At 37.1% G+C, this 25871-nt stretch overlaps 1 protein-coding gene across 4 annotated transcripts in view; it reads left to right on the forward strand.

Annotated features, from left to right (window-relative positions):
- Shoc2 (SHOC2 leucine rich repeat scaffold protein) overlaps nt 1-25871 on the forward strand; it is an 83305-nt gene that overhangs the window by 21530 nt on the left and 35904 nt on the right. For all 4 annotated transcript variants that reach the window (XM_006995136.4, XM_015988667.3, XM_076563294.1 and 1 more), the window contains exon 2: nt 16612-17549. In XM_006995136.4, coding sequence (XP_006995198.1) covers nt 16847-17549 — 703 coding nt within the window. In that variant the 5' untranslated portion in view covers nt 16612-16846. The remainder of the gene's footprint in view (nt 1-16611; nt 17550-25871) is intronic.

The raw sequence follows: 25871 nt of genomic DNA on the forward strand, positions 1-25871 counted from the left end.
ACAAACACTCTAAACCATTTAAAGTTTTATTCCATCTGAATCTGCCTTATTGTGAATCTATTGTTTTAAACTGCAGTGGTTAGTACTGAAGCAAAAGCCGTGGCTGCTGATACCGCCCACTTCAGCTTTCCAATATGGGGGTGGTACATTTACCGCCAGCTCTGGGAGCCATGTGCACCACCAACTCTTGGTGGAAGCCTCCATCAAAGCAGTGTATAGCCCAGAAACCTTTTTTTTGTTGTTGTTGTTGTTGTTGTTTGTTTGTTTATACTAGCAAAGCTAAATCTGCCATGCAGTTCCCTGCACGGTTTGGAGAAACCTCTATGTAACTTGGCAGGAATCCGCCATAATGTAGTTCAATCCTGCATGCCACAAACTGCCACAGCCATGAGTGACATGAACTAGGAATGTGCTGTTAGCTACATTTATAATCTGTTCTTACGCTATCTCAGGTTTTAAGTGGAAACTCTTGCCACCATGTCTGGGTGCCATTTTTAGCCAGAAGTTTCTCTGGGTCCTGCTGGCCCTGAGGTCCCACAGCTGCTTCTAAAGTAATCATTCAGAGACTTATATTAATTATCAATTGTATGGCCTAATGGCTCAGGCTTCTTGCTCTTATATCTTAAATTAGCCCATTTCAGTTAGTCTATGTTTTGCCACATGTTCCATGGTTTTACCAGTCTGCTGGCATTTTGCTCCTTGGGTGTCTGGCTGGTGTCTCTCTGCCTCTCCTTTCTCTTCCTGTCTATCTTTCTTGGATTTTCCTGCCTGGCTTCATCCTGCCCTGCCATAGGCCAAACGGCTTGATTTATCAACCAATCAGAGCAATACATATTCAGTGTACAGAAAGACATCCCACAGTACCACTGGGACTAATCAAGACAGCCTAGGGCATGGGTGCAGAACTGTCTACTGGAACATGACTATTTGAGCAGTGGCTACCCTCTGAAGGCAGTGACTTCCCTTCTGATAGCAGCAGCAGTCTATTGCCATTAATCTGTCAGCTCAGACATAATTCTGGGTCTGTTTCTTTCATCCTTTCTTTGATTTTTGTTTCTAAAATGTCTTGTAAAATATTCCTATCATCTATTTTTATTTGGTTATTTTAAACCAGTGGTTTAAAATATATCAAACTTAATCTCTGATTTACATAATAAATCAATAATCAATTGATTAGTAAAATATAAGAAAATTTATTTTATATGTCAGCATGTAGATTTTTGACACAGTAACAATTAAGGAACAATGATACATTTGGTACACATTTTTCATGTTAATATGAAAATGCTCAAGTGCAACATTAGAAAATAACGAGGAATAAAACATACACATATATCACCACTGATAGCTTTAGGTATAAACTGTTACAGAAGTATGGTTATCAGTTACTGTCAGGTATAAATAAACCTTAAGTTAAAGTTGTCTCTCTCTGGAATATATACATTACCTTTATAATTTAAGAAGTTCAAAAACAGTTGAGGCTTATAGGTAAAATGGATATAGGTTCTGTGTGTTTATTACAAACAAATTTTCATCTAGTTGGCATTTGAAGATTATATAGTATGCAAAGATAGTTCTTGTGTGCATATTCTGCCTATAAAATTCCTAAACATTGGTATAACCCTATGTGAATTTATGAAATTCCTACATTAATTTAATTATACCCTTATTATGTTTGTCATTGGCTATTGAAGTGTTTTCCAAATTTAGCCCTGCACTAAAATTACCTGGAGAACTCTTTTTTTTTTTTTTTTTTTTGGTTTTTCGAGACAGGGTTTCTCTGTGTAGCTTTGCGCCTTTCCTGGAACTCACTTGGTAGCCCAGGCTGGCCTCGAACTCACAGAGATCCGCCTGGCTCTGCCTCCCGAGTGCTGGGATTAAAGGCGTGCGCCACCACCGCCCGGCTAAAAGATTTATTTATTTATTATGTACACAGTGTTCTGTCTGCATGTATGCATGTATGACCAGAAGAGGGCACCAGATCTCATTACAGATGGTTGTGAGCCGCCATGTGGTAGCTGGGAGTTGAACTCAGGACCTCTGGAAGAGCAGTCGGTGCTCTTAACCTCTGAGCCATCTCTCCAGCCCCCTGGAGAACTCTTTAAACATACAGATTACTTCTTACCATAGATACTCATTTGGTTAACATTCTTGGGCCAATTCCTAGGATTGCTAAAATCCCAATTGGTTATCCCTGATTGGCATTGATGGGACTTTCGGGACTTTATTATTTGATTATTTTCTCTTTAACTGTTTCGCTGCTTAGAGAACATTTTATTTATAAAAACAATTTTGGAGTGTATCAGATATAAATCTAAAAGTCTACCTGTGATTACATCCCCCTTTCCCTTTAGGAATATATTTTCTCTTCATATTTATTCATGTCATCTTCCCAGAATATTTGTAGATCATGGTGTCTGCAAGATAAAGTCCAAATTATAAAACTTGTGTAACAAGTTTTTCAAGATTTGACAACCTATATTTCCAGTCATCATGGGCCCTGACTTCCAGCCATGGGAAAATTACTTACTATTTCGTAGTGCTTTCATGGTTTCTCTTGTGCTCAGGAAGCTGATGCCTACAGTACAAGCTTGTGAGTCCTGTTGAACTTTTAATCCGGTCTCGCTCATCACATTCTCAATTCCTCTGTTCTTAAAGTTTTACAACTTGAGCCGGGCGTTGGTGGCGCACGCCTTTAATCCCAGCACTCGGGAGGCGGAGGCAGGCGGATCTCTGTGAGTTCGAGGCCAGCCTGGGCTACCAAGTGAGCTCCAGGAAAGGCGCAAAGCTACACAGAGAAACCCTGTCTTGAAAAACCAAAAAAAAAAAAAAAAAAAAAGTTTTACAACTTGTCCGTTTCTTCCTTACTTAAAATCATTGAAAGTAAGAATTTTATCTTTTTCCAATAAGACCCAGATACAGTGTAGCATTTTACTCATAGGTGCATAGTAAACAGCTCATGAGTAGATGGTTGGAAGGATGATAGGTTTGTACTAGGTAATCTTACATTTTTTTCCCTGACATTAGGTTAATATATGATTGATAATTTTTTTAGCAAGAGAAAGTATATGGATTGATCATTCTTTTAAAAATTTTTTAGTGTGCAAAAGTGGATTTTACTGACATTTTCATACAAAAATATCATTGTACTTTGTTCATATTTTCCTTCCTGCTACTCTTCCTTCTTCCTTTCTTGATCAGGTGGGGCGGTTATGAAGACAAGGTCTTATTATGTAGTTCTGGCTGTCCTAAGACTGACTCACTATGTAGACCAGGCTGACCTTGAAATCACAAGAGATCAGCCTGCTTTTGTCTCTCACATGCATGCTGGAATTAAAGTTGTGTTCCACTAAGCTTGTCTTGATCAATTACTTTAGAATTTTGACTTATACAGCTTTTATTATAAAGCAAAATGACTGTTTAACATCTTAGTAGCTCAACAAATATGTGTGTGTGTGTGTGTGTGTGTGTGTGTGTGTATGTATGCATATGTATGTGTGTGTGTGAGAACTTCATTATAAATAATGCTAGTTATAAATAATGCTAGATATTACCAGCCATTTCATTGAGGGTCAGTTAATGAAGAATGCATGAAGAAATCTAGAAAAATGAGTTGAGCTCTACTTGACATGATGAGAGTTTAGAGTAACAACAGTTTACCTCTACATTAGAGGTTGCTTTAAATATCTGATAATTTGAGGGTCTTGCTATTAGAAGTTGGAAGGATTCTGTCTCATTTACTGCTTTGGTCCTCATATATTTCAGTTTTGGCCAATGGGAAGGGAGTATGCTCCTATTTGCAACTTTCTTACCTTTTCCCCTCACTAATCTTTCAGTTTGTGACCAAAAGGTGAAGCCAGAAGTTTCTCAAGTTTCCTTTTAGTCTAGCAAGGGAGTTTTCCTTTATTGGTTTTATTGTGTTGCTAGTGACCTTCTGATAATTAATTTTTCATTTTCATTTTGAAATCTAGCAATCAGCTGTTCCTTTTTCTTCTTTTCCTTTATAGAATTTGAGTACCCCTAATCTTCACTTCTCTAATGCTCCAAATTGCATTTTAGGCTTTGTTTGTTTAGCACTTGCTATGCAGAACAGGCTGGCCTTGAATTTATAAAGATTTGCTTGGCTTTATCTCTAGACTGCCACCACTCCAGGCAGATTTTAGATGTTTTGACTAGGGATGCTAAAATGGGAAAGTTTATGCAAATTTTCCAAAATTCAGAAAATTCAAAAGTTGAAACCACTACTGGTCCCAACCATTTTCAGTAAGGTCTACTTTACTTAACTTGTACAGTATACTTGTGGTTATCCAGCTAGTAAACGTAAAGTTTAATGTTGGTATAAGCAACAAAAAGAAAATTACTTGAATAAAAATTGAAAATTGAGACATGGATCCATTTAAGCAAGTGGATCCTAGTTTGAAGAAGGAATGTACCAGGAGTGAAATGAGTAAAATTCAAATTTAATATGTATATTGTTATATTTGGAGAAAAGTGCTTTGAGGTAAAGGAGAGGTAGGATGCCTTGATATAATATTATAATTTCATATTTTATGTGTACTTTAATAGATGTTTGTAACAACTTTGGGGGCTGAGAATGTAGGTAGTTCAATGGTAGAGTGTCTAGCATGTGTAAAACCTTCCTGATTTGGTCCCTGACATCATAAAAAGACAAACCAAAAAGTACCTAGTGCTTTTTAAAAGAAAGTTGAAACAGTGGCTTTACAAGTTGGGGGGTGGGATAAGAAGAGGTTACCTTGAAAACTAGAGGCATATCAGAGTAATATAACAAGATTTAACTTAATTTTTTTTTTTTTTAAGAATAGGCACTTCCCAAAGTAGCTCTAGTACATATTTAATGTCTGTATTTGGTTTAAAATACAGACTTTGCCACTTTCTGTTGATATATTTCCAAGATGATGATACAATTTAATCAGTTTTTGGCAGTTTAGTGGATAACTTGCAGTTCTTTCAACACTGTGCTTCAGGTTTATTCATTCAGTAGGTTAACCACAATTTGTGAAATTTGCTTCCAACCAAGTTTCATCTGTAACTTACAACAGCTCCAAACAATTTTTTTTTTTTTTTGTATAAAATAACCATAGTTTTAGTATGTGACATCAATGCATGGTTTAGGAATTTGAAATTTCCTTGCTGGGGCTCATGAAGAGAAAGAGAGAGGAATGAAATACATGGAGCACAGGGAAATTGGGGAAAATGATTTTGTATCATAACATAGTAAACCCTCAGAACTTACAGCATAATATAAAAATCCTTAACTACAATGTTCCCGTTCTCCCTTAGTCACAATCGGGAAACAGTCTTCTCCGTTTAGCTCTACTTAGTGTTCTTGGATCTTTCTGCCCTTAATGTGTTTTCTCATTGTGGAAAGTTCTTTGATGATTTATCCCCTTACATAAATATAAGCACCTTGAAAGTAGGAAACAGGATTGTTTTTAATCAGTATTTACATAATGCTTCCCACACAGGAGGAACTTGGCTGGCATATTCTTTCCCTAGGATTTTACTTGGTGTCATCTCTTGACTCGGCCCAACCCCATCTCTTAAGTAACTTTTTCTAAGTTTTCTTCTAAAAGTTTTAAAACTCTTTTACATCTAGGTCTTTGATTCATTTTGAGTTAAATTTTATGTAAAATAAGTGATTTAGGACAAGGGTTTTAAAAATACCTATTTCATTTTTTGCAGTACTAGGTTTGAATCCAGGGCCTTATGAATGCTAGGTGAGTACTCTCTGCCACAGAGTAGTGCTCCCTCCCCCCTTTTTTTACTTTTTCATTTGAAACTAATAACTGCTAGATTAATTGTAGTGAAATAGTTCAGCAGTAGTGCTTGAAGCTGTGTATAAAGTTTATAAAAGAAGGAAATAATCCTAAGAGTTTCCAGATAAGGAAGTTTGTAGATGAAGAAAAAAGTGCTGAATTTATTGAGTTTAGTTGGTCTTCTTGCCTTTTATTTTGTGTTCCCTAGGGACTCACAGATGCTAGGTAATGGCTCTGTCTCTGAGCTCTGTCCCTAGCACGTGCGTGCGTGCGTGTGTGTGTGTGTGTGTGTGTGTGTGTGTGTGTGTGTGTGTGGGTGTGTGTGTCAGTGTCATACTTGTCTGTAGCTGGAAAGTTTCTCTCTGGGTCTGCCAAGTCCCCGCAGTCCTGCAGCACACTTATAAAATAATCACTCAGATGCTTATATTAATTAAAACTGCTTGGCCATTAGCTCAGGCCTACCACTTAATAGCTCTTACACTTAAACTCAGCCCATTTCTGTTAATCTATATGTTGCCACATGTTCTGTGGCTTTACCTGTGTGCCTGTTACATGCTGCTCCCTGGATGGCAGGCTGGCGTCTCCCGACTCAGCCTGCCACTTCCCAGAATTCTCCTCTCTCTTTGTCCCGCCTATACTTCCTGCCTGGCTACTGGCTAATCAGCGTTTTATTTATCAATCAATCATAGCAACACATTCACAGCATGCAGATATCTACAGCACTTCTCACAGCGTGCATGGGGGCCAGAGGTCAGCCTCTGTCGGTCCACACCTTCCACCTTGTTTGAGACAGGGGTTTAACTTGTTCTGTAGTTTTAAGCATACAGGTTTTATGTGAATGTGATTGACTATACACAAGTATTTTATTTTTGGAGCTAATGCAAATGAAATTATGTTTTAAATTTTGGTGTAAATTTTTTTGTTTCTAATTTCTTCTAGGACTGAGGTGGACTCATTTAGTAGTTTAAAGGAAGTTTTGGAGATTCTGTTCAGTGTTATACAGGCAATCATGTCTGCAAATGAAAGTATATTTGCTCTGTATGTGTGATCCTGCTCCCTCTCCTTTTCCCCTCCCCCTTTCTTTTTGACTAGCTAGGACTTTGACAACTCTGTAGAACAAACGTGGTAAGAGGAATTAATTTTCAACCATGTTCTTGAAGATTTTTGTATTACTGTTCATGAAGATTATTGACCTGTATAGCTGCTTATGCTTAACTCATTTGTCTAGTTTTGATATAGGGTACTTTGTCCTCAAAATGATTATTCCTTGGAAGAGATTATTTAGAATTGATATTCTTTTTTAATTTTTTGAACTTTTTATTGGGATATCATGAGTGGGAACCATCACCTTAGGGCATACTCCTGAATTGATACTCTTATTTGGATGTTTCTCACAATTCATTGGCACATCTGTGGCTGACGGTTTCCTCTTTTGGAAGGGTTAAAACTGCTTTCAAGGGGCTGGAGAGATGGCTCAGCGGTTAAGAGCACTGACTACTCTTCCAGAGGTCCTGAGTTCATTTCCCAGCAACCACATGGTGGCTCACAACCATCTGTAATGAGATCTGGTGCCCTCTTCTGGCCCGCAGTCATATATGCTGTATACATAATAAATAAATCTTTAAAAAAAAAAAAAACTGCTTTCAATTTCTTTTTAATTGATAATTATTCAGATATAATTAATCTTGAGTTTTTATAGTATGTGATTTCAAAGGGTTTATTTAGCCCATTTTTATCTGTTGTACATCATTACAGAATTGTCTTCAAGTGTTCTGTTGTCCCTGTAATATGGGCTCTTCAGTGATCTCTCCCATTTGCCTGTTTTTATCTTTGTCAGAGTTGATAAATGTTTATCAGTTTTATGAATTTTTAAAAATTGAGTTTCTGCTTTTTTAGCTTTGATTTCATGGGTTTCTTTTTGCCTATTTCTTTCAACTTTCTTTGGATTTTATTTTATTTTTCTCCAGTTATCTGGATGTGGGAATTTAAATTATTAGGATTATATAGTCTAGTATTACCATTCAGGTTTGAATATTTCCCACTAAGATGCTGCTCACATCCTATAGATTTTGATATTTTTCAATTTCATTTTGCTCAATGAATAATTTTCCTTGTTAACTTCCTTCTTGGCCCATAGATTATTTATCAGTGTGTTCATTTTCATAAGTTTGAAGAATTTTATTATCTTTTCTGCTTCTGCTTTTTAGTCTTATTTCTTATTGTCAGAGAATATACATTGTATGATTTCCCTTCTTTAAAATTTAAAGTTTCTTTATGTTTTAGAATAAAATCTATTTTGGTATATATTGCATGGACCCTGGAAATACATGTGTATTTTACTTTTATTTTCTATTCACCTAGTTACTGTTAGGTTTATTTTGGTTATTCTATAGTGAGGTAATTTCCCCATAGGGGTGTGTGTGTGTGTGTGTGTGTGTGTGTGTGTGTGTGTGTGTGTGTCTGTGTTTTGTAGGTGTGTATTTATTTTACTTTTTTGGTGTGTGTGTGTGTGTGTGTGTGTGTGTGTGTGTGTGTGTGTGTTGTGTGTTGTGTTTTGTGGGCTAGAGGTCAGTAATCAGATGTCTTCCTCAGTTGTTCTCCACTTACTGAACCTGGATCCTTTAGTCAGACTAGTTGGGTAGAAAGCCCCCAGTATCTCCACCCCAGCCGCAGGATCACAGATGGATGCTGTCATTGCCAGCTTTTATGTGGGTGCTGTGGACCTGAATTCCAGTTCTAATGCTGTGCAGCAGATACCTTACCCACTGAGCCATCTCCCCAGCTCAGGTCTTTCTTTTTTTATCAGAGGAAAATACTTACATATTTTGAAGCTCTGTAGTTTTGAGAACATACATTTAGTGATGTATTATTTTCTTAGAGACTTGACTATCTTTATATCAGCTCGCTTTCTGTCCCTCGTAATGCTACTTTGATATTGATTGGTTAATTCTAGATTTTGTTGATTGATATTTACATGGTATCTTTTCCCATATTTTTTTTATAATGTATTTTTATTCTTTGAGAATTTCATACATGTATCCCTTCCCCACTCCAGTTCTCCCCAGCACCCTTCCCATTTCTCCCCAACTTTTTTTTTTTCTTCCTTTAACCTGCAGTCCAGTTAGTGCTGCTTGTATGCACACTGGTGTAGTGACATCCTCTAGAGCATGGGCAACCTACCAGGAGGCACACCTGTTAAGAAAACTGCCTCTACCTTCCCCAGCTGTCAACTATCAATAGCTTCCAGCTAGGGGTGGGAATTTCTGAGCCCTTCCCTGTTCATCCTGGCTTGATCTTATACTGGTCTTGTGCAGGCAACCATAGCCACTGTGAGTTCACATGTACGATGGCCTTGTCAGGCCTAGAAAATGCTGTTTCACAGCAGTCCCTCCTCCAACTACTGGCTCAATTTGTACCCTCTCGTCTTTGATCTTCCCTGAGTCCAGCAGGGAGGAGGCATGATAGAGATGTCTCATTTAGGGTTGGGTACTCTGCTGTCATTTATTCTATTCATGGTGACTAGTTGTGACTATACTAACCACCATCTTTTGTAAAGAGAGTTATGATGAAGATTGAGAACTGCACCAATCTTTGGGTATAACAATAAGCATATTTAGTCGACAGTTTGCTTCTGTGTCCTTTTAGTAGTCCATAATCTTCTGTGACTGATTCAGCCCCAGCTTCCTGGCCCAGTTTCCAGTACCAGGCATGAGGTTCCTCTGGAGTGGGCCCTAAATCCGATTTATAACTGCCCTTTGTGTCTTTATTGACTATTTTATAGATTATTTATGGTACTTAAAATCATTCTGTCTTTTTAATTGTATATTGCTATGTGGGAATTGTTTAGATTTAACATTGTTGTGCTTGGATTTAAATGTGCTGGCTTATAATCTTTGTATTCTCTGCTGCTCTGTGGATTACCTCTGTGAGTCTGCTGGAAGACCAGCACCAACTTGCTTCCACCTTTCGAAGGGTTCTTGGGTGGAGGAGAGAGGAATGAGAAAATATTGGGTACAAAGATAGACCTAGAAGATGAGGAGAAAGATAGAGATACAGAATAGCTTTGGGTGGGCCTGAGTCAATACCTAGCAGCCCCTTTGTTTATTCAAAAGGGCTTTTTATAATATGCTAACGGGAGAGGCAAAAGACCTCCCCCTTGCAAGATCAAAGCACACTGTAGAGCCAAGTGTAGCCCTTTCCAAACACCTGGTAAACATACCCATGGCCAAATCATCTCCTTACGTAGCCCTGCTGGGTAAAGCAAGCTCAGATTTTCTGACCTTGAGTAATTTCTTACTAGATACCTCTGTGGGCCTCCACAATTACCTGAACATTGTCTTAAGGATTTCATTTTATCTGTAGTGATTATATATATCCTTATATTGTCTCTTCTTCCTTGTGATTAATTTATGTCATAGTATCTGTTCTTAAATTTTTATCACTCTTAGTTGTATCAGAATTTTACTGTTGCAAGGAGAACGTACTTAGCATAGTTGAAGTCTTTTTCTTTTCATTTTATGATACTGCCATCTTGACTGTTACTGTTTATGTGTTAACAGCCATCTTTGCTTTCAAAAGTAAAACATTGAAGAAGAGGAATGTTGCATTTTATTTATTTATATTCTTTTACCTTCTCCATTGGTCTTTCATTTCTTAAAAAAATTAAATAATTTTTTTTATTGAGAGTAGATTCTTCTCTTATACAATATTTCCCAACCACAGTTTCTCCTCCCGCCACTCCTCCCAGCTCTCTTCCTCTCACCTCTCCCCTTGACTTACTCCCCATCTGTTTCCTCTTCAGAAAAGAGCAGAATATCAAAAGACAATAGCCAAATGCTACAAAACAAGATACAATAAGACAAGGCAAAGATCTCATATTGAGTCTGGACAAAAGAACCCAGTAGGAGCAAAAGAGTCTCAAGAGTGGCAAAAGAGTCAGAGACACACCTGTTCCCACTGTTAGGAGTCCCCCAAAACACCAAGCTAATAGCCATAACATATACTCAGAGGACCTGGTGCAGACCCTTACAGGCCTGGTGCTTGCTGCTTCAGTTTCTCTGTGAGCTCATGTGAGCCCTGCTTAGTTGATTCAGTGGACATGTTCTCCTGATGTTATCTGCCCCCCTCCCACCTCCTCTTCTGTGAGGCTTCCTGATCTCTGAGTGGAGGGACCCAATGGAGACCTCCAATTTAGACTCTCCACATAATGTCTGGCTGTGGGTCTGTGCACCTACTCCTGATGCTGCTGGAGGAAGCCTCTCTGATGATGACTGGACAAGGAATCCATCTATGAGTGTAGCAGACTATCATTAGGAATCATTTCATTATTTTTTGCCAGTTGTGTTTGGTTCTGCCCTAGGGCTCTGGGCTGTTCAGTCTCTGGTTCCTGGCCATCCAGGTAGTGTAGGGCTTGGGCTCCTTCTGGTGGAGTGGGCTTCAAGTTGAACCAGACGTTGGTTGGCCACTCTCATAAGTTCTGCCCCACCAATGCCCCATCTTGCATGCAGGACAGATTGTAGTTCAAGGGTTTTGTGGCTGGTTTGGTCTCCAGGTTTCTCTTTCCCTGTTTTAATGACAGAACCATGCGTTTGTTTGTTTGTTTTGTTTTCTTTAGCTCTGTAGTACAACTTGAAATCAGGAGTGGTGAGGCCTGCAGCAGTTTTTTGTTGTTGTTGTTCAGGATTGTTTTAGCTATCCTGGGTGTTTTGTTTTTCCATATGAAGTTGAGAATTGTTCTTTCAAGCTCTGAGAAGAATTGTGTTGGAATTTGATGGGGATTGATTGAATCTGTAGATTGCTTTTGTTAGGGTGGCTGTTTTAATTATGTTGATCCTATTGATCCATGAGCTTGGGAGATCTCTCTATCTTCTGATATTTTCTTCAATATCTTTCTTCAAAGACATGAGGTTTTTAATCATACAAACCTTTAACTTGCTTGGTTAGAGTTACCCTAAGATTGTTTGAGGCTACTGTGAAGGGTGTTGTTTCCCTGATTTCTTTCCCACTCTGTTTGTTGTTTGTATAAAGGAGAGCTACTGAATTTTTTGAGTTAATCTTGTATCCAGCCACTTTGCTGAAAGTGTTTATTAGCTGTAGGAGTTCCCTAGTGGAATTTTTAGGGTCACTTATGTATAGTGTCATATCATATGCAAATAAAGATACTTTGACTTCTTCCTTTCCAATTTGTATCAGCTTAATTTCTTTCAATTGCCTTATCGTTCAAGCTAAGATTTCAAGTACTATATTGAGTAGACATGGAGAGAGTGGACAGTCTTATCTTGTTCTTCATTTTAGTGGAATTGCTTTGAGTTTCTCTCCATTTAATTTGATGTTGACTATAGGCTTGCTGTGTGTTTAGTATGTCTCTTGTATCCCTAATCTCTCAAGGACTTTTATCATGAAAGGATGTTGATTTTGTCAAAGGCTTTTTCAGTGTCTAATGAGATGATCATTTTTTTTCTTTGTTTGTATGGTGGATTACATTTACTGATTTTCATTATGTTGAACTGTCTCTGCATCTCTGGGATGAAGCTTACTTGATCATGGTTGATGATCTTTTTTCTGTGTTGTTGGATTCGGTTTGCAAGTATTTTTTTTTGAGTATCTTTGCATCTATGTTCATGAGGGAAATTGCTCTGTAATTTTCTTTATTTGTGTGCTTTGGGTATCAGGGTAACTGTGACCTCATAAAATGAATTGGGCAATGTTCCTTCTGTTTCTATTTGAGGAGTATTGGAGTTAACTCTTTGAAAATCTAGAATTCTTCACTAAAACCATCTGACCCTGGGCTTGCTTTTTTTTTTTTTTTTTTTTGGTTGGGAGACTTTCAATAACTTCTTTTATTTCACTAGGGATTATAGATCTATATAAATTGGTTATTTCATCTTGATTTACTTTTGGTAAGTGTTACCTATCAAGAAAATTATTCATTTCTTTTAGAGTTTTCAATTTGGTGGAGTACAGGTTTTTAAATTATGTCTATGAATCTCTGGATTTCTTTAATATCTGTTATGCCCCCTTTTCATTTCTGATTTTGTTAATTTGGACATTCTCTCTCTGCCTTTTAGTTAGTTTGGATAAGGGTTTGTCTGTCTTGTTGATTTTTCTCAAACATCCAACTCTTTGTTTCATTGATTCTTTGTATTGTTCCCTTTGTTCCCTATTTTATTGATTTCAGCCCTTAGTTTGATTATTTCCTGCCATTTACTCCTCCTGGGTAAGTTTGCTTCTTTTTGTTCTAGAGCTTTCAGATGTGCTTTTAAATTGCTAATATGAGATCTCCGATTTTTTTTTTTAATAGCACTTAGTGCTATGAACTTTCCTCTTAGCCTTGTTCTCATTGTGTTCCATCATTTTGGGTATGCTGTGTATTTATTTTCATTGAATACTAGAGTGACTTTAATTTCTTTTTGTTTTTGTCTTGGCCTACCTATATTTCCTTCAGTAGAGAGTTGTTTAGTTTCCATGAGTTTGTAAGCTTTCTGTTGTTGATATCCAGCTTTAATCCATGGTAGCCTGATAGGACGCAGGGAGTTATTTCAATTTTTTTGCATCTCTTGTGACTTGCTTTGTCTGAGTATGTGTTCAGTTTTGGAGAAGGTTTCATAAGGTGCTGAGAAGAAGGTATATTCTTTTGTGTTTGAGTGGAATGTTCTGTGAAATGTTAGGTCCTTTTGGTTTATAGCATCTGTTATCTCTAGCATTTCTGTTTAGCTTTTTTCTAGATGACTTGTCCATTGATAAGAGTTGGGTATTGAAGTCCCCCACTATTAGTGTGTGATGATTAATAAGTGATTTAGTCTGTAGCAGTGTTTCTTTTACAAAAGTGAGTGCCCATGTATTTGGGGCATAGATGTTAACTGAAATGTCATCTTGGTGGATTTTTCTTTTGATGTGTATGTAGTGTTCTTCCCCCATCTCTTTTGATTAATTTTGGTTCGAAATCTGTTTTGTTAGATATTACCACAGCTCTACCAGATTGCTTCTTAGGTGATGTCTATCCTTGATGTTTCTCGTATGCAGCAGAAAGATGGATCCTGTTTTGTTTCCATCTGTTAATCTGTCACTTTATTGAGGAATTGAGACCATTGATATTGAGAGATAATAATGACCAGTGATTGTTAATTCCTGTTATTTTATTATTGTCATCTTCATTGGTGGTATGTATGTGCATTGGGGGCTTGCTTTCTTTTTAGTTTTGCTGGTATTAGATTGCTTTCATAGGTGTAGTTAACCTTGGTTTGGATTTTTCCTCCTAGTACCATCTATAGGATTGGATTTGTATATAGATATTGATTAATATCTTATTTTCTTCATCTGTGGTTATTGAAAGTTTTGCTGGCTGTAGTAATCTGGGCTGGATATTCAGTAAGTATCCTGTGTAACAATTAGGTCCTCAGAGCACTTGTTTTGATTTCACAGGAGTTATGTCTGGGAATTCTAAACATATTGAAATAATCTCTTTCTGTAGTCTGCTCCTCTGCTTAATATTGATTCTCTTCTGCTGGGAGACGATATATCGTTTATTCACTAATACTTGTTTGGTGCAGGGCAAGAGATCATCAACAGAGCTCTTCCTCATCATACAGCTTTGCATGAGGAGAAACAGGAAGGGCAGGGAGAGGGTACCACTTTGACATGTAATTAGCTCAGTGCAGGATAGGAAGAGTCAGCAAGCTCTTCTTCATACTCCTTAGCTGCTGGGCTAATGTGAAGGGGGATGTATGCATCTTTTCTTGAAGCTAGTACAAAGTTGGAATGATTGACAGGCTTTCATTTCAGTTTTTGTGGCCCCAGTGGCAGTGAAGGGGTGCTGAGAAATGAATTATTTTGTGTTCAAATATAGTCAAACCAGTACCATTCTACAATGCCCCCCTCTCCACAGTCCTTTGACTAGAAAAAAACTGCTCTTGGAACATTTCTTTATTGCTGCTTGTTAGTGTCCATTGGTTGTTGGCATCTTTACTATCCAGGCTAGGATATAAAGGAGGCAAAACAAACAGCAAAAGAAAAGAAAGCAAAACAACAGGAAAATCCCAGGGAACTTCCTACTAGGTAGTTCCTAGAGTCTTATGGTCCCTAGTCTGTCACCTTTTCTGTACTTTTCAGAGTCTTTTTCTTGTTTTCTTATGAATTTTATCGACAGTTTTAGGTTGTGATAATTAGAAGTAAGGAGTAACATTCTTGTCTGGAGCCTAATGTGTCCATTGTAATTCAAGATATAATATTTAAAACTTTCATGTCTGCAGTTAAGGCAAGAGAAAATGTTTAGTACATATGGCCTACTGGCTTTTAAAAATATTATGATCTTTATAGTTTTTATACCGACTAATTTTTTGTTGTTATCTTTAAACAACATTTTTCTATATGTATTCATGGTCCTCCTGCCTTGGCCTCTAAAGGGCTGGCATAACAGGTGTATGTTACCACATTGGTCCCAATGATAGATTTCCCCTTTTTATTAGCTTATATTTAGTGTGCAAAGTAATGGGTTTCATTATGAGATTCTCCAATATATATAAAAGAAATGTTCTTCAATCCTATTCATTCTCTTCACCCCCATCCACTCCTGTTGCCCCCTTCTAAAGATGTATTTTTTAAAATTCATTTTTAATAACATCCAGAAATAAGTGTCAATATCCTGTAAATAGTCCATTTCAGTGTTACAATACAAAAAGGAAACTGATACCCACTAAAATCTATTTGATTTTATTTAAGTCAACTTGTCTTTAGTGTGTTTTTTTTTTTTTTTTGGTTTTTGTTTTGCTACCTGGGATATTTTGTTTTTACTTTTCTTGGAAATAGAGTTTTTTTTCTCACATAATATATCCTGGTATGGTTTTCCCTTCCTCTGCTCTTCCCAGACTAAGGGCTGACCAATTAGGTTATGCTGGCTGACTAACAAGTCTTAGAGGTTCCTTGTTCAGCACTGGGATGATAAGTATACACCATCATGCCTGCCTTTTGACATGGTTGTGGATTAAACTCATGTGTATGATTGTTTAACAAGTACGTTACAAACTGAGCGATCTCCCCAGTCCCCTCTTATACCTAAAAGAATCTTGTGTCATTAATCTTTCGTTTTCAGTTCCTAAAATATAGATAGCAGTGGAGATAACTTTTTGTCACTATTTTCCAAAGGTAGCCCTTATATCTCCATGCATCAGAATCAACTAATATGCATATTATAACTCTTCCTCCTGAACTATGTACCTTTTCCCCTTACAAATTCCACTTCATTCGTTTTGTACTTTTCTTCACCACTCCTTAGTCTGTGTCAGCTTTGAGGTCTTTCTTGTTATCTAAAACCATTTGCTTAGTAGTGTAGATATAGCAGAGTCAGTGTATTTGTTAAGTATAGGTGATGGATATGCGCTACCTAATTTGTTCTAGATTCTGTCAGTACTCCAAAGATTAATGAGCTAGTTAGTTAAGATACTAAAAATAAAAAGTATTTCTGTGCTTCTGTGTCTGTTTAATTGGGGATAACAATTTATTCCTAATAGGACTGTTACAGTCTCATAGTAAAAGGTTAAAAAAAAAAAAGAATCCAAGAACAAAGTTTTGAGAGCTCAAAACTAGGCTAGATTACAATAGCTAATAAATAATTAAGTACTTTCTATGTATAACTCATTTAGTATATGTAAGTTCTGTGAGGGGAGGTCTTATGTGTTCTGCTAGCTTTTGTCATTTGCAATAAATGTTTCCTAATAGAGGGGACTTGAATAATGTGTAAGATATAAGGAAACTGGGAAATTCCACAGTGATTGCTTGGAGAGAATTTCCATAATGTAAATTATAACCTAAGGTAATTTACTGCTGTGTTGTGTTTCAGGAATTTTAATGAATCACTGACTGATCAGCACCGTTTTACCAGTTGGACTGAGTTATCAGAAATGGGCATAGTGCTTTTAGAGCCAACATGTAACAGATGGATGCAACTCCAAGCTGATTACGTCTTCATGCCAACACTCTTTTGACTGTCCAGGATCTTTGTCTCTTCATCTTTGATCTGGATTGCTGGCAGATAAAAGGAGTTCATGTAGTGTTTTGTTTAAGCTTGAGTCACCATGAGTAGTAGTTTAGGCAAAGAAAAAGACTCTAAAGAGAAAGATCCCAAAGTGCCATCTGCCAAGGAAAGAGAAAAAGAGGCAAAAGCTTCTGGAGGTTTTGGGAAAGAAAGCAAAGAAAAAGAACCTAAAACCAAAGGGAAAGATGCCAAAGATGGAAAGAAGGATTCCAGTGCTGCCCAACCAGGGGTGGCGTTTTCAGTCGACAATACGATCAAACGGCCAAATCCAGCACCTGGGACTAGAAAAAAATCCAGCAATGCGGAGGTAATTAAGGAGCTTAACAAATGCCGGGAGGAGAACTCGATGCGCTTGGACTTATCCAAGAGGTCTATACATATACTGCCACCGTCAATTAAAGAGTTGACTCAACTAACAGAACTTTATTTATACAGTAACAAATTGCAGTCCCTTCCAGCGGAGGTGGGCTGTCTAGTAAATCTCATGACACTGGCTCTCAGTGAGAACTCACTCACTAGTTTGCCTGACTCTCTTGATAACTTGAAGAAGCTGCGGATGCTTGATTTACGGCATAATAAACTGAGAGAAATTCCTTCAGTGGTCTATAGGCTCGATTCTCTCACCACTCTATACCTTCGCTTTAATCGGATAACTACTGTGGAAAAGGACATCAAAAACCTGCCGAAGCTCAGCATGCTCAGCATCCGAGAGAACAAAATCAAACAGCTTCCTGCCGAAATTGGTGAGAGGATCTGGGCTGCTATTTGTAGTACTTGTTAGCTAAGTAATTTTGTTGAGTGCTTTCCATATTAGAAATTTCTCACCTTGATTATTTTATTGACTTAAGTGAGTTTCAAAACAAATACAATTAGACCTTTCTCAGATAACTGAAATCTGCTTTCTCATGAGAGAAAAATGAATTTAAAAGAGATTTGCCTAATTTTTAAGTTGTTACCTTAGCACCTGTTTTTTAAGTATCTTTCTAGTTATATATATTTTTTTTTTTTGGTTTTTCGAGACAGGGTTTCTCTGTGTAGCTTTGCGCCTTTCCTGACACTCACTTGGTAGTCCAGGCTGGCCTCGAACTCACAGAGATCCGCCTACCTCTGCCTCCCGAGTGCTGGGATTAAAGGCGTGCGCCACCACCGCCCGGCCTCTAGTTATATTTTATATCAGCTGTATATTGCTATATCAGCTTTCCTATTCTGACCTTCTCTTTGTCTGAAAATGTTTATTCAAATGTGTACCACTTTCCACCTGATTACCACAGACAATTGTCACATTACAGTTTTGTGAAAGAATACGCCAAAGAAAAGTAGTTCCCCACCCCCATTTTTGAAAGTACTTACATGTTCATTAGAAATAAAATGTAGCAGCTGGTATAGTGGTGTGCAGCACCCAGGAAGCCTATTCCAGGATGATTACAGGAGCCCAAGGTTTGGGCAACATAGTGAGTCTCAGAAACAACAATAACAAACAAAATCTAATACAGGCAGGCAGAAGAGAGACCTATAATGCATGCATTGCTATTGACAGTTTGATAGATTTCATTTCAGTCTTATGTAGTAAACTAAATTATACTGAAACAAATGAAACTTTAAAAGAATGGCATAGAAGGAAAAAGGAGCATAGAAGTGTAAAAAGAAATCAACTCTCCATCCTTTTGAAATAAATTTTGGAGCATCTTTTTAGTAATGGAATAAATTTCTGAACCATATGGAATATATTAATTCATTAGCAGTTTTTTGAGAAATTTATAAAGATAATGTCTTTGAGCCCATTTGATAAGATTTTTAAAATATTAAAATAAAAAAATGAATTTGGGAACTTCAGAGAAGTTTTTCCTTTTTGTTATAGGCAGCCTGTTTGCTTAGGAATAACCAAAGATGAGTTCAGTGTTTTGTTAACTGAAGAATTGTCTTATAGTAGATGATACAGGAAACATCCTAACTTTTAGGTTTTTTAGCTCTCAGAGATATAGTGTTCTATGTTTGACTTTAAAAATATTAGTTAAAATTCAGATGTGTTTTATTATATTATATATGACTCTACACACTTAAAAACTAACTTTATCTTAAGCAACTTCCAGCCCTAATCAGAGAAGTGTCTCCTTACAGTGAGCATTGGCGCTGTCTTAGTCAGTGTTCTATTGCTGTGCAGAGACACTATGACCACAAAATCTCTTAGAAAAGTATTAATTGAGGCTTGCCTAAAGTTTCAGAGGATTAGCATGACAGCATGCAGGCAGACATGGTGGTAGCTCAAATTTCTACTTCTGGGCCCTAAGCAGTAGGAAGAGAGAGATCCTGGGCTTGGCATGGGCTTCTGAAACCTCAAAGCCCACCCCCCAGTGACACATTTCCTCCAGTAAAGCCACACCTCCTCATCCTTTCAAATAGTGCCACTCTCTGGTGACCAAGCATTTTGGGTGTGTGGGGGCCATTCTTATTGATACCACCACAGGAGGAACCTCAGAGACTCCTGATTGCCCAGGATGTAGAAAATAAACCACTTAAGAGGACCCAGCCCTAAACAAATCACTCTATTACCCCTCTTAAGGCCCAGTGAACATCACTGAAATGGGGGCAGAAAGTCTGTAAGAACCAGATGGATGATAGGGTGAAGGGCTACGAAAAGCCATTCCCTACATTGGATGCAGCTACTGTAATTCACATCAACTGCAGTTTCCTACACTGGGCCCACACAAGAGCAGTACTGTCAACAGTTAGTCCAGTAGATTCTGGGAAAGGAGGAATCACTGTCTTTAGTTGTATACTCTCTGTTACACCCACCAGGCTCCAGTGGACAGCTCCAAATCCATGGTCACACAGGTGGCCCTGGCTAATCTTTGTGGGTTACAAAACAAAGTGAATAGACAAGACTGCATGAGAGAGATTTGTGGGAAAGGGGAGGATGCACAGGTTGGTAAGGACATGAGTATAAGAGCAGTCAGCATTCAAAGGGCACATCCATGAAACTAAAAAAATACTATAATAATAAAGGAAATTAATTTTTTCTTAATATATTTAGAAAGTCAATATAGATATTTTAAAGTAATGTGCATACACAGTATGATTCACTCCTGAATTATTAAAATAGTCTCAATAAAAGTCAGTGGGTGGAAATGCTTCATTCCATGTCTCCCATAGGAAAGTAGCTGTTGAGTGACATGCTTTTTAGTATTAGCTTCAGTCAGAATTTAATTTTTGCATTTAGCTCCTTGTTGACAGAAGTTTAGGCTATTGGAAAAAAAAAAAAGGCTGATTTTTCCCTAGAAATGTACAGTAGTCTTTATCTAAACATTGTTTGGTGTTTGTATTATACATGGTCCCCAAAGATCAGTTAATTCACAAGTTTTCTCTTTAGGATGTGCTTCCATGAGATTTGCTCTCAAATACCTGGTACTGAAGAAATGTCTTTTTCTGGGCATGGTGCTGCACATCTTTAAGCTCAGCAGTTAGGAGGCCACAGTGGAGCCTTTTCAACACCAAGCAGAAGTAGAATGTTATAGAGGAATAAAAAGCTGGGGGTGGGGAGGCACATGAGCTGTTTAATGTAGGGGCGAGGTGAGCCACAGTACTGCAGCTGAAAGTCAGCATTCATTTGGTATGCTAATGGCGTCGCTGTCTGCCATTTGTTCTGAGTTTCTTTCGGACCTGACACTTTCTTCATTTTTAATCTTGAAATGGGCTCTTTATTGTACAAAAAGCAGTCAAGAACTTCTGTTTCCAGAGAGAAATAGGAAATAACTATTCCCTTAATTGTTCTCATTGGTTCTTTTGAATTCCCAGTTAAAGACATGGTTTTGAACAGTCTCTTCCTGGAGGTATATTAAAATGGAAGTCAGAGTTTAGTTCAGGATGCTCTGGACAGTGAACTTTTACAGCATTTTATTTTTCTAGAAAGACTGTGATTATTATGTTTTGAAACCAGAAATAAACCCCATCTTTGTCTTATATTTTCTTTTCTCTCATTGAACATGCCTGGTTTAGAATTTTTAAAGTAATTTATTAAATTACAATTTTCAAAAATATTCTTTATACAAACAACTGAGTTAGAATGTTTATGAAAGTATTTTTCTGTATTATATTCAGTAACATATTACATATTTATATAGCATCAATTTCATGTGTTGATTGTCAAAAGAACTTCTTTGCTAGTGGAATAATCTAATTGTTAAAGAGTATGACCTTTTGAAGACCATGATCATCATTTCTTCCCATTTAAAAACAACTCACACAGGACAGGAGAGATGGCCATCAATGAGTACTTGCATAAAAAGGCATGGTGGTACTGGCTTTTAATTGCAGAGCTGAGGAGGCAAAGATGTGCAGATGCCTGGGTTCTAGTGAGCAGCAGCCAGCCTGACAGTGAGCCTCAGGTCCTGAGGAGAGAGGACACCTAAAGTTGTCTTCTGGCCTCCATCCCCTGAAACAAAACAAAACAGTCTTCACAAAGATATGTGACAAGAAAGTAAAGTCAGTAGTATTTTTTTTAATCTGTTTGATGTAACATTTATTGAAAATAAAGTCAATTCATAGCACTTGGCAGTGTTATAGTTTATCTAAGTCAAGTGGTATGTAACCAATATGTAATAAATGTATAAACACTTGTTCATACATAATATAAAATAAACAGAATCAGCCGTTTTTAAAAAATTGAATAAACTTAGTATACTTTGTTTCTGATGTGTAATTTTTCTTCTGAATTTTTTAGATGATCAGTCTTAGGCCTTCAGTATATATGACTTGAACTGAATTTACTGAAGCCCAGTATTTACTTTTTTTAAAAAACTATTTTGCTATTTTATATTTCAGTTTAGTATTCTAATAGATTTATAAGTCATTGTATTTTTAATATCTTAGTATCATATTTTAACATTCTGGTGTTAAATAATATTACAGTGTTATTTCCACTGTTACCTTAAATAGTAAGCCTTAATCCCCTAAAAAAATTTTTAAATTCTTTTAGTTTTGCCAGGAACAGTAGAATTGCTTTTATGGATCCAGGCATTCTTTATTAAAAATATTATTTGAGTGTTTTTTTTTAAACAAATGCCAGTAAATAACTTTACAGGAAAAAGGAAATCTGTAAAGAAAGGCCATAGGTGTTATTAAGTAATTCCTTTTAATAAAGAGGCGATAGGTGCTACTAAATTAACTCCTGTTAATTGGAGATCAGTAAGAAATCTTAGAGAGTAGGAAGTGAAGTGTTCCCACATTGCCAGGTCTTTCACTAAAACAATAAACACCTGGAGGATAGAAGCTCTCATTATTGTTAAAAGAGATAATAAGAGAATTAGAAATAGTATTTGAGCCAGAGAAGTACTAAGATTGTCAGTTTCTGTGTTGCTTGAAGTGTGGGAGGGAGACAGCAATCAGTGTAACCTTAGAGGGTGTTACTCAGTCACAGGGTACTTAGAGGAGCCCATGAAGTAAGTCTGTAAACAAGTGGGGAGCAAGGGTATGCTGGAGTGTCAGATCTTTGTGTCTCTGTCTAAGTCTGCTGGTCAGTTAATCCCATTTCAGTTAATATTTATTTCAAACTCTTTTCTTTTTTAAATGTCTGCATTATATTTGAGTGTTATTTTTGTTCCATATCTTCTTTTTTTTATTTTTTATTTTGTGAGGCTCATTTTTTTCTTGTGGAGCTCATTTTTTAGTAGTCTTTTCAGTATTCTTATTTTATAGTTCTGTTATCTTTTGTTTTTGTTTCTTTTCTTCATCAGAGATCATGTTTTCTATAACTGAATGCTTGGTTACATTTTAATTGGATATCAGAACATTGTTGTGTCTAGATTTTGTTGTATTACTTTAACTAATTCTGGATGTATTTCGGCATTCAGTTCAGTTACTTTAGAATCAGTTTCTTTTCTGTTTTCCTTTTCAGCTTTGGTTATAGTGGTGCTAACTGCCGTTTGTTTAGATCTAAGTTTTCCCCAATATATTTTTCTCAAGACTCTTCCAGATAGACTGTATTGTAAGAGGGTGTTTCTAAATGGCAGGAATTCAGACTGTTCCCAGCCATGTGCCACTACGATTGGGAATTGTTGGATTGCTTTTTATTGGGTCTTTACCAGACCATTCTTCAGTTGCTTTCTATATGGTGATTAGGCAAATTCTAGGTGGGGCCTTCTTTTCAGGTTGTATGACTGTTACTGCTGCGCTATCATCACTCACGTTCTTCCTTAAAACAGCTTGTAGGCACTTCAGTTGTCTTGACTCTGTAGTCCTTCTCCACTTGTTATAACTTGTGACTTACTCCTGGGTAGTAACTTGGCAACCAGAAGGCTCATACACTTTTCTTTGGTCTTGGAGAGCATGGTCTACTCTTGTCTACTGCCTAGGAACCATTTTCCCATATACTGGGTTCATTTTCTAGTTCTTTATAGCCGTACTTCTAGTAATTGTTTTCATGGTTTGAATGGATTATGTATGATGATTTGGATGAATTCTCTTATCACTCTCTCGTGTTAAAAGTTTGTTTTGCTCCACAGTTAACTTTTCTTGAAGTAATTTTAACCTTGCAGAGACTTGGATTTAGCTCTTAGGGGTTTTGCTTGGTTATGTCCTTAAAAGCCTAGTAAACAGCCTTAGTCTTGAGCTGTGACTTTTCACTCCTGGGATACAGCTCTTTTGATGCTCTGTTTTCTAATCCTCCTGGCTTGGCAGGGCTGCAGTTCTACAATGGCACTGTGGTTGGCAGCTATAAGAGGTCTGATCTGCTCTTTTTACTTTCAAACTATTGTTTCCTTTTCGGGCTCCTCAAAAATCTTCCCTCACACGTCATTTTTTTTTGAATTGGACAGGAGTCTGAGGAGTTTATGTACTGCAAATTTTGGCACTCTGTTCTTTGTGATTTTTCTCTTTTCTGCTACTAAAGTTAATAACTCTGAAGTGCATCCCCTGGCTTCTCAGACTAATAGAACTCTGGCTTTTGATGAGATTATTTTCCGCAGGCAGATTTATGAGTAATGTCATAATAAAAATGTGGATTTCATGTAATTCTTTTATTAGTTATCTCTTGAGTATCAAAGCATATCTCTTAAAACAGCAATTATTTCAAAATTTTTGGTTCATCAGTCAGAACTGTCTTAACTGGACTTCTAATACAAGATTGTTTTTCACAAGGTTTCTCAGTCAGGTTAGCCAAGGCCCACCTGGGAAAGGCTCTACACTTAGGTTCAAGATGTCATTGTCAGGATCAGCTGACAATGAGACCTTGCTTCATCAAGGGACTCAAGCTTTGAGAAATCAGAGTATAGCAAGGTGGAAGTCATAGTCTTTTGAAATATAATCACAGATGTCACATGTCATCATTTTAAACATATTTTGCAAGTTGCTCTGCTGTGGAATAACCCTCTTGTATACTGTAAAGATTTGTCACTCGAATTGGTTTAATAAAACACTGATTGGCCAGTAGCTGGTCAGGAAGTATAGGCCGGGTGACAAAACTAAGAATGCTGGGAAGAGGAAGGGCAGAGTCAGGAGTCATCAGACACAGAGGAAGCAAGATGAGAATGTCATGCTGAGAAAAGGTACAAAGCCACATGGCTAAACATAGAAAAGAATTATGGGTTAATTTAAGTAAAAGAGCTAGTTAGTAATAAGCCTGAACTACCAGCTGAACATTTATAAGTAATATTAAGCCTCTGAGTCAATTATTTGGGAAGCAGCTCTAGGTATTTGGGAGTTGCTGGCAGGACAGAAACTTCCACTTACATTGCTCAGTTTAGTCCACTCCAGGGATAATTATTTAATCAGTATATGAATTAATTAAATATTAAGTAAATTAAATATTACAACAGTTACTAGTAGTAATAAGTATGAATCATAATGGCTATAATAGAAGAAATCTTGTTAATGTTCTCTGCTTTAGGGATTGAATTCTTTCAGTTCTTGGTACTCTTTCTACCTCTCCCAGTAGCTCTTACAGTACTGTGTTGGTTGCTGTCTAGTTGGAGTGACTTACTCTAGACTCTTAGGTTTCCTCTCTGAGAAAATAGACTTTTGGAACAATTTTCTGATTAGCTGTCAGTTTAAAATCCTCAGTTTGTACTTCATTATCTGGTCAAAATGGTTCATGTTCCTTAGTTTTACATTGATAGGTGCCAGATATTTTTGCACTCCCATGCCTTAAGTTCTGACATGTATGTGTTTGTTTTATTTTTCAACCTGAGTACTCTCATCATGTACAGTTTCAATTTTTTTCCCTTTATTTTTACTTACAGCAATTGTATCCTATTCTTTTGATTCCTGATTCCATGCTTTCTGTAGTGTAAGTTTCAGAATATGGAGACTTGCTTTCTTTTCTGCTGACTCTTCAGTCAGTGCACAGGTTTTTCTTTAAAAGACCAGCTAGTTAAGTCATATCATTCAAGATCTTTAACCAGCTGGGTGTGTTGGCACATGCATGCAATCCCAACATTTAGGAGGAGATCCTGGTCTTAAGGGTTTGAGGCCCACCTGGTCTATACAGAAAGTTCCTATCTCAGAAATGAACAAACCTGAAGGAATCTTTAATCATGAATGACCTTGAAGATCCAGAAGAATGGCTCTTAATACTGAAATTTCTAAAATAGGCAATAAAGGGCCAATTTGGAATACAGGTTCTCTTTAGCTCACCTCTGCCATTTATATATAGTCTTACTAACTTTCAGTTTTATGAGAATATCCATTTGATGTATTGTATTGTAGTCTGTTTCTTCACTGTCTAGTGTGCTACCCAGAAAGAGAATGCATAGTCTTTTGTCTGAATTAATGCTCAGGTAGTAATAATCTATCTCCTGTTAGATTTTAGAAATGTGTGTGATTGTACAATCGTCATTGAGCTTGTTACCTGAATGGCTGTATGTAAAGTGTGTATGTGTGCGTGTGTGCATCATATTTAATCAAAGAGTATTCATAAAAATGGGAAGCCTAGGCATGAGTCAGATAGTTTTCAGGGATTTAGTATTTAAGCATTTAATCACTGAAGTTTCCACATTGGGGGGAAGCAGAATTTTTCTCTCCCTTACTTTGCTTTTCTGCTTGATGCACATGAGTTTACATCCCAGTTGGCTTAC

The sequence above is a fragment of the Peromyscus maniculatus genome, chromosome 1 (assembly GCF_049852395.1).
Source record: "Peromyscus maniculatus bairdii isolate BWxNUB_F1_BW_parent chromosome 1, HU_Pman_BW_mat_3.1, whole genome shotgun sequence".
NCBI classification, from domain to species: Eukaryota; Metazoa; Chordata; class Mammalia; order Rodentia; family Cricetidae; genus Peromyscus; species Peromyscus maniculatus.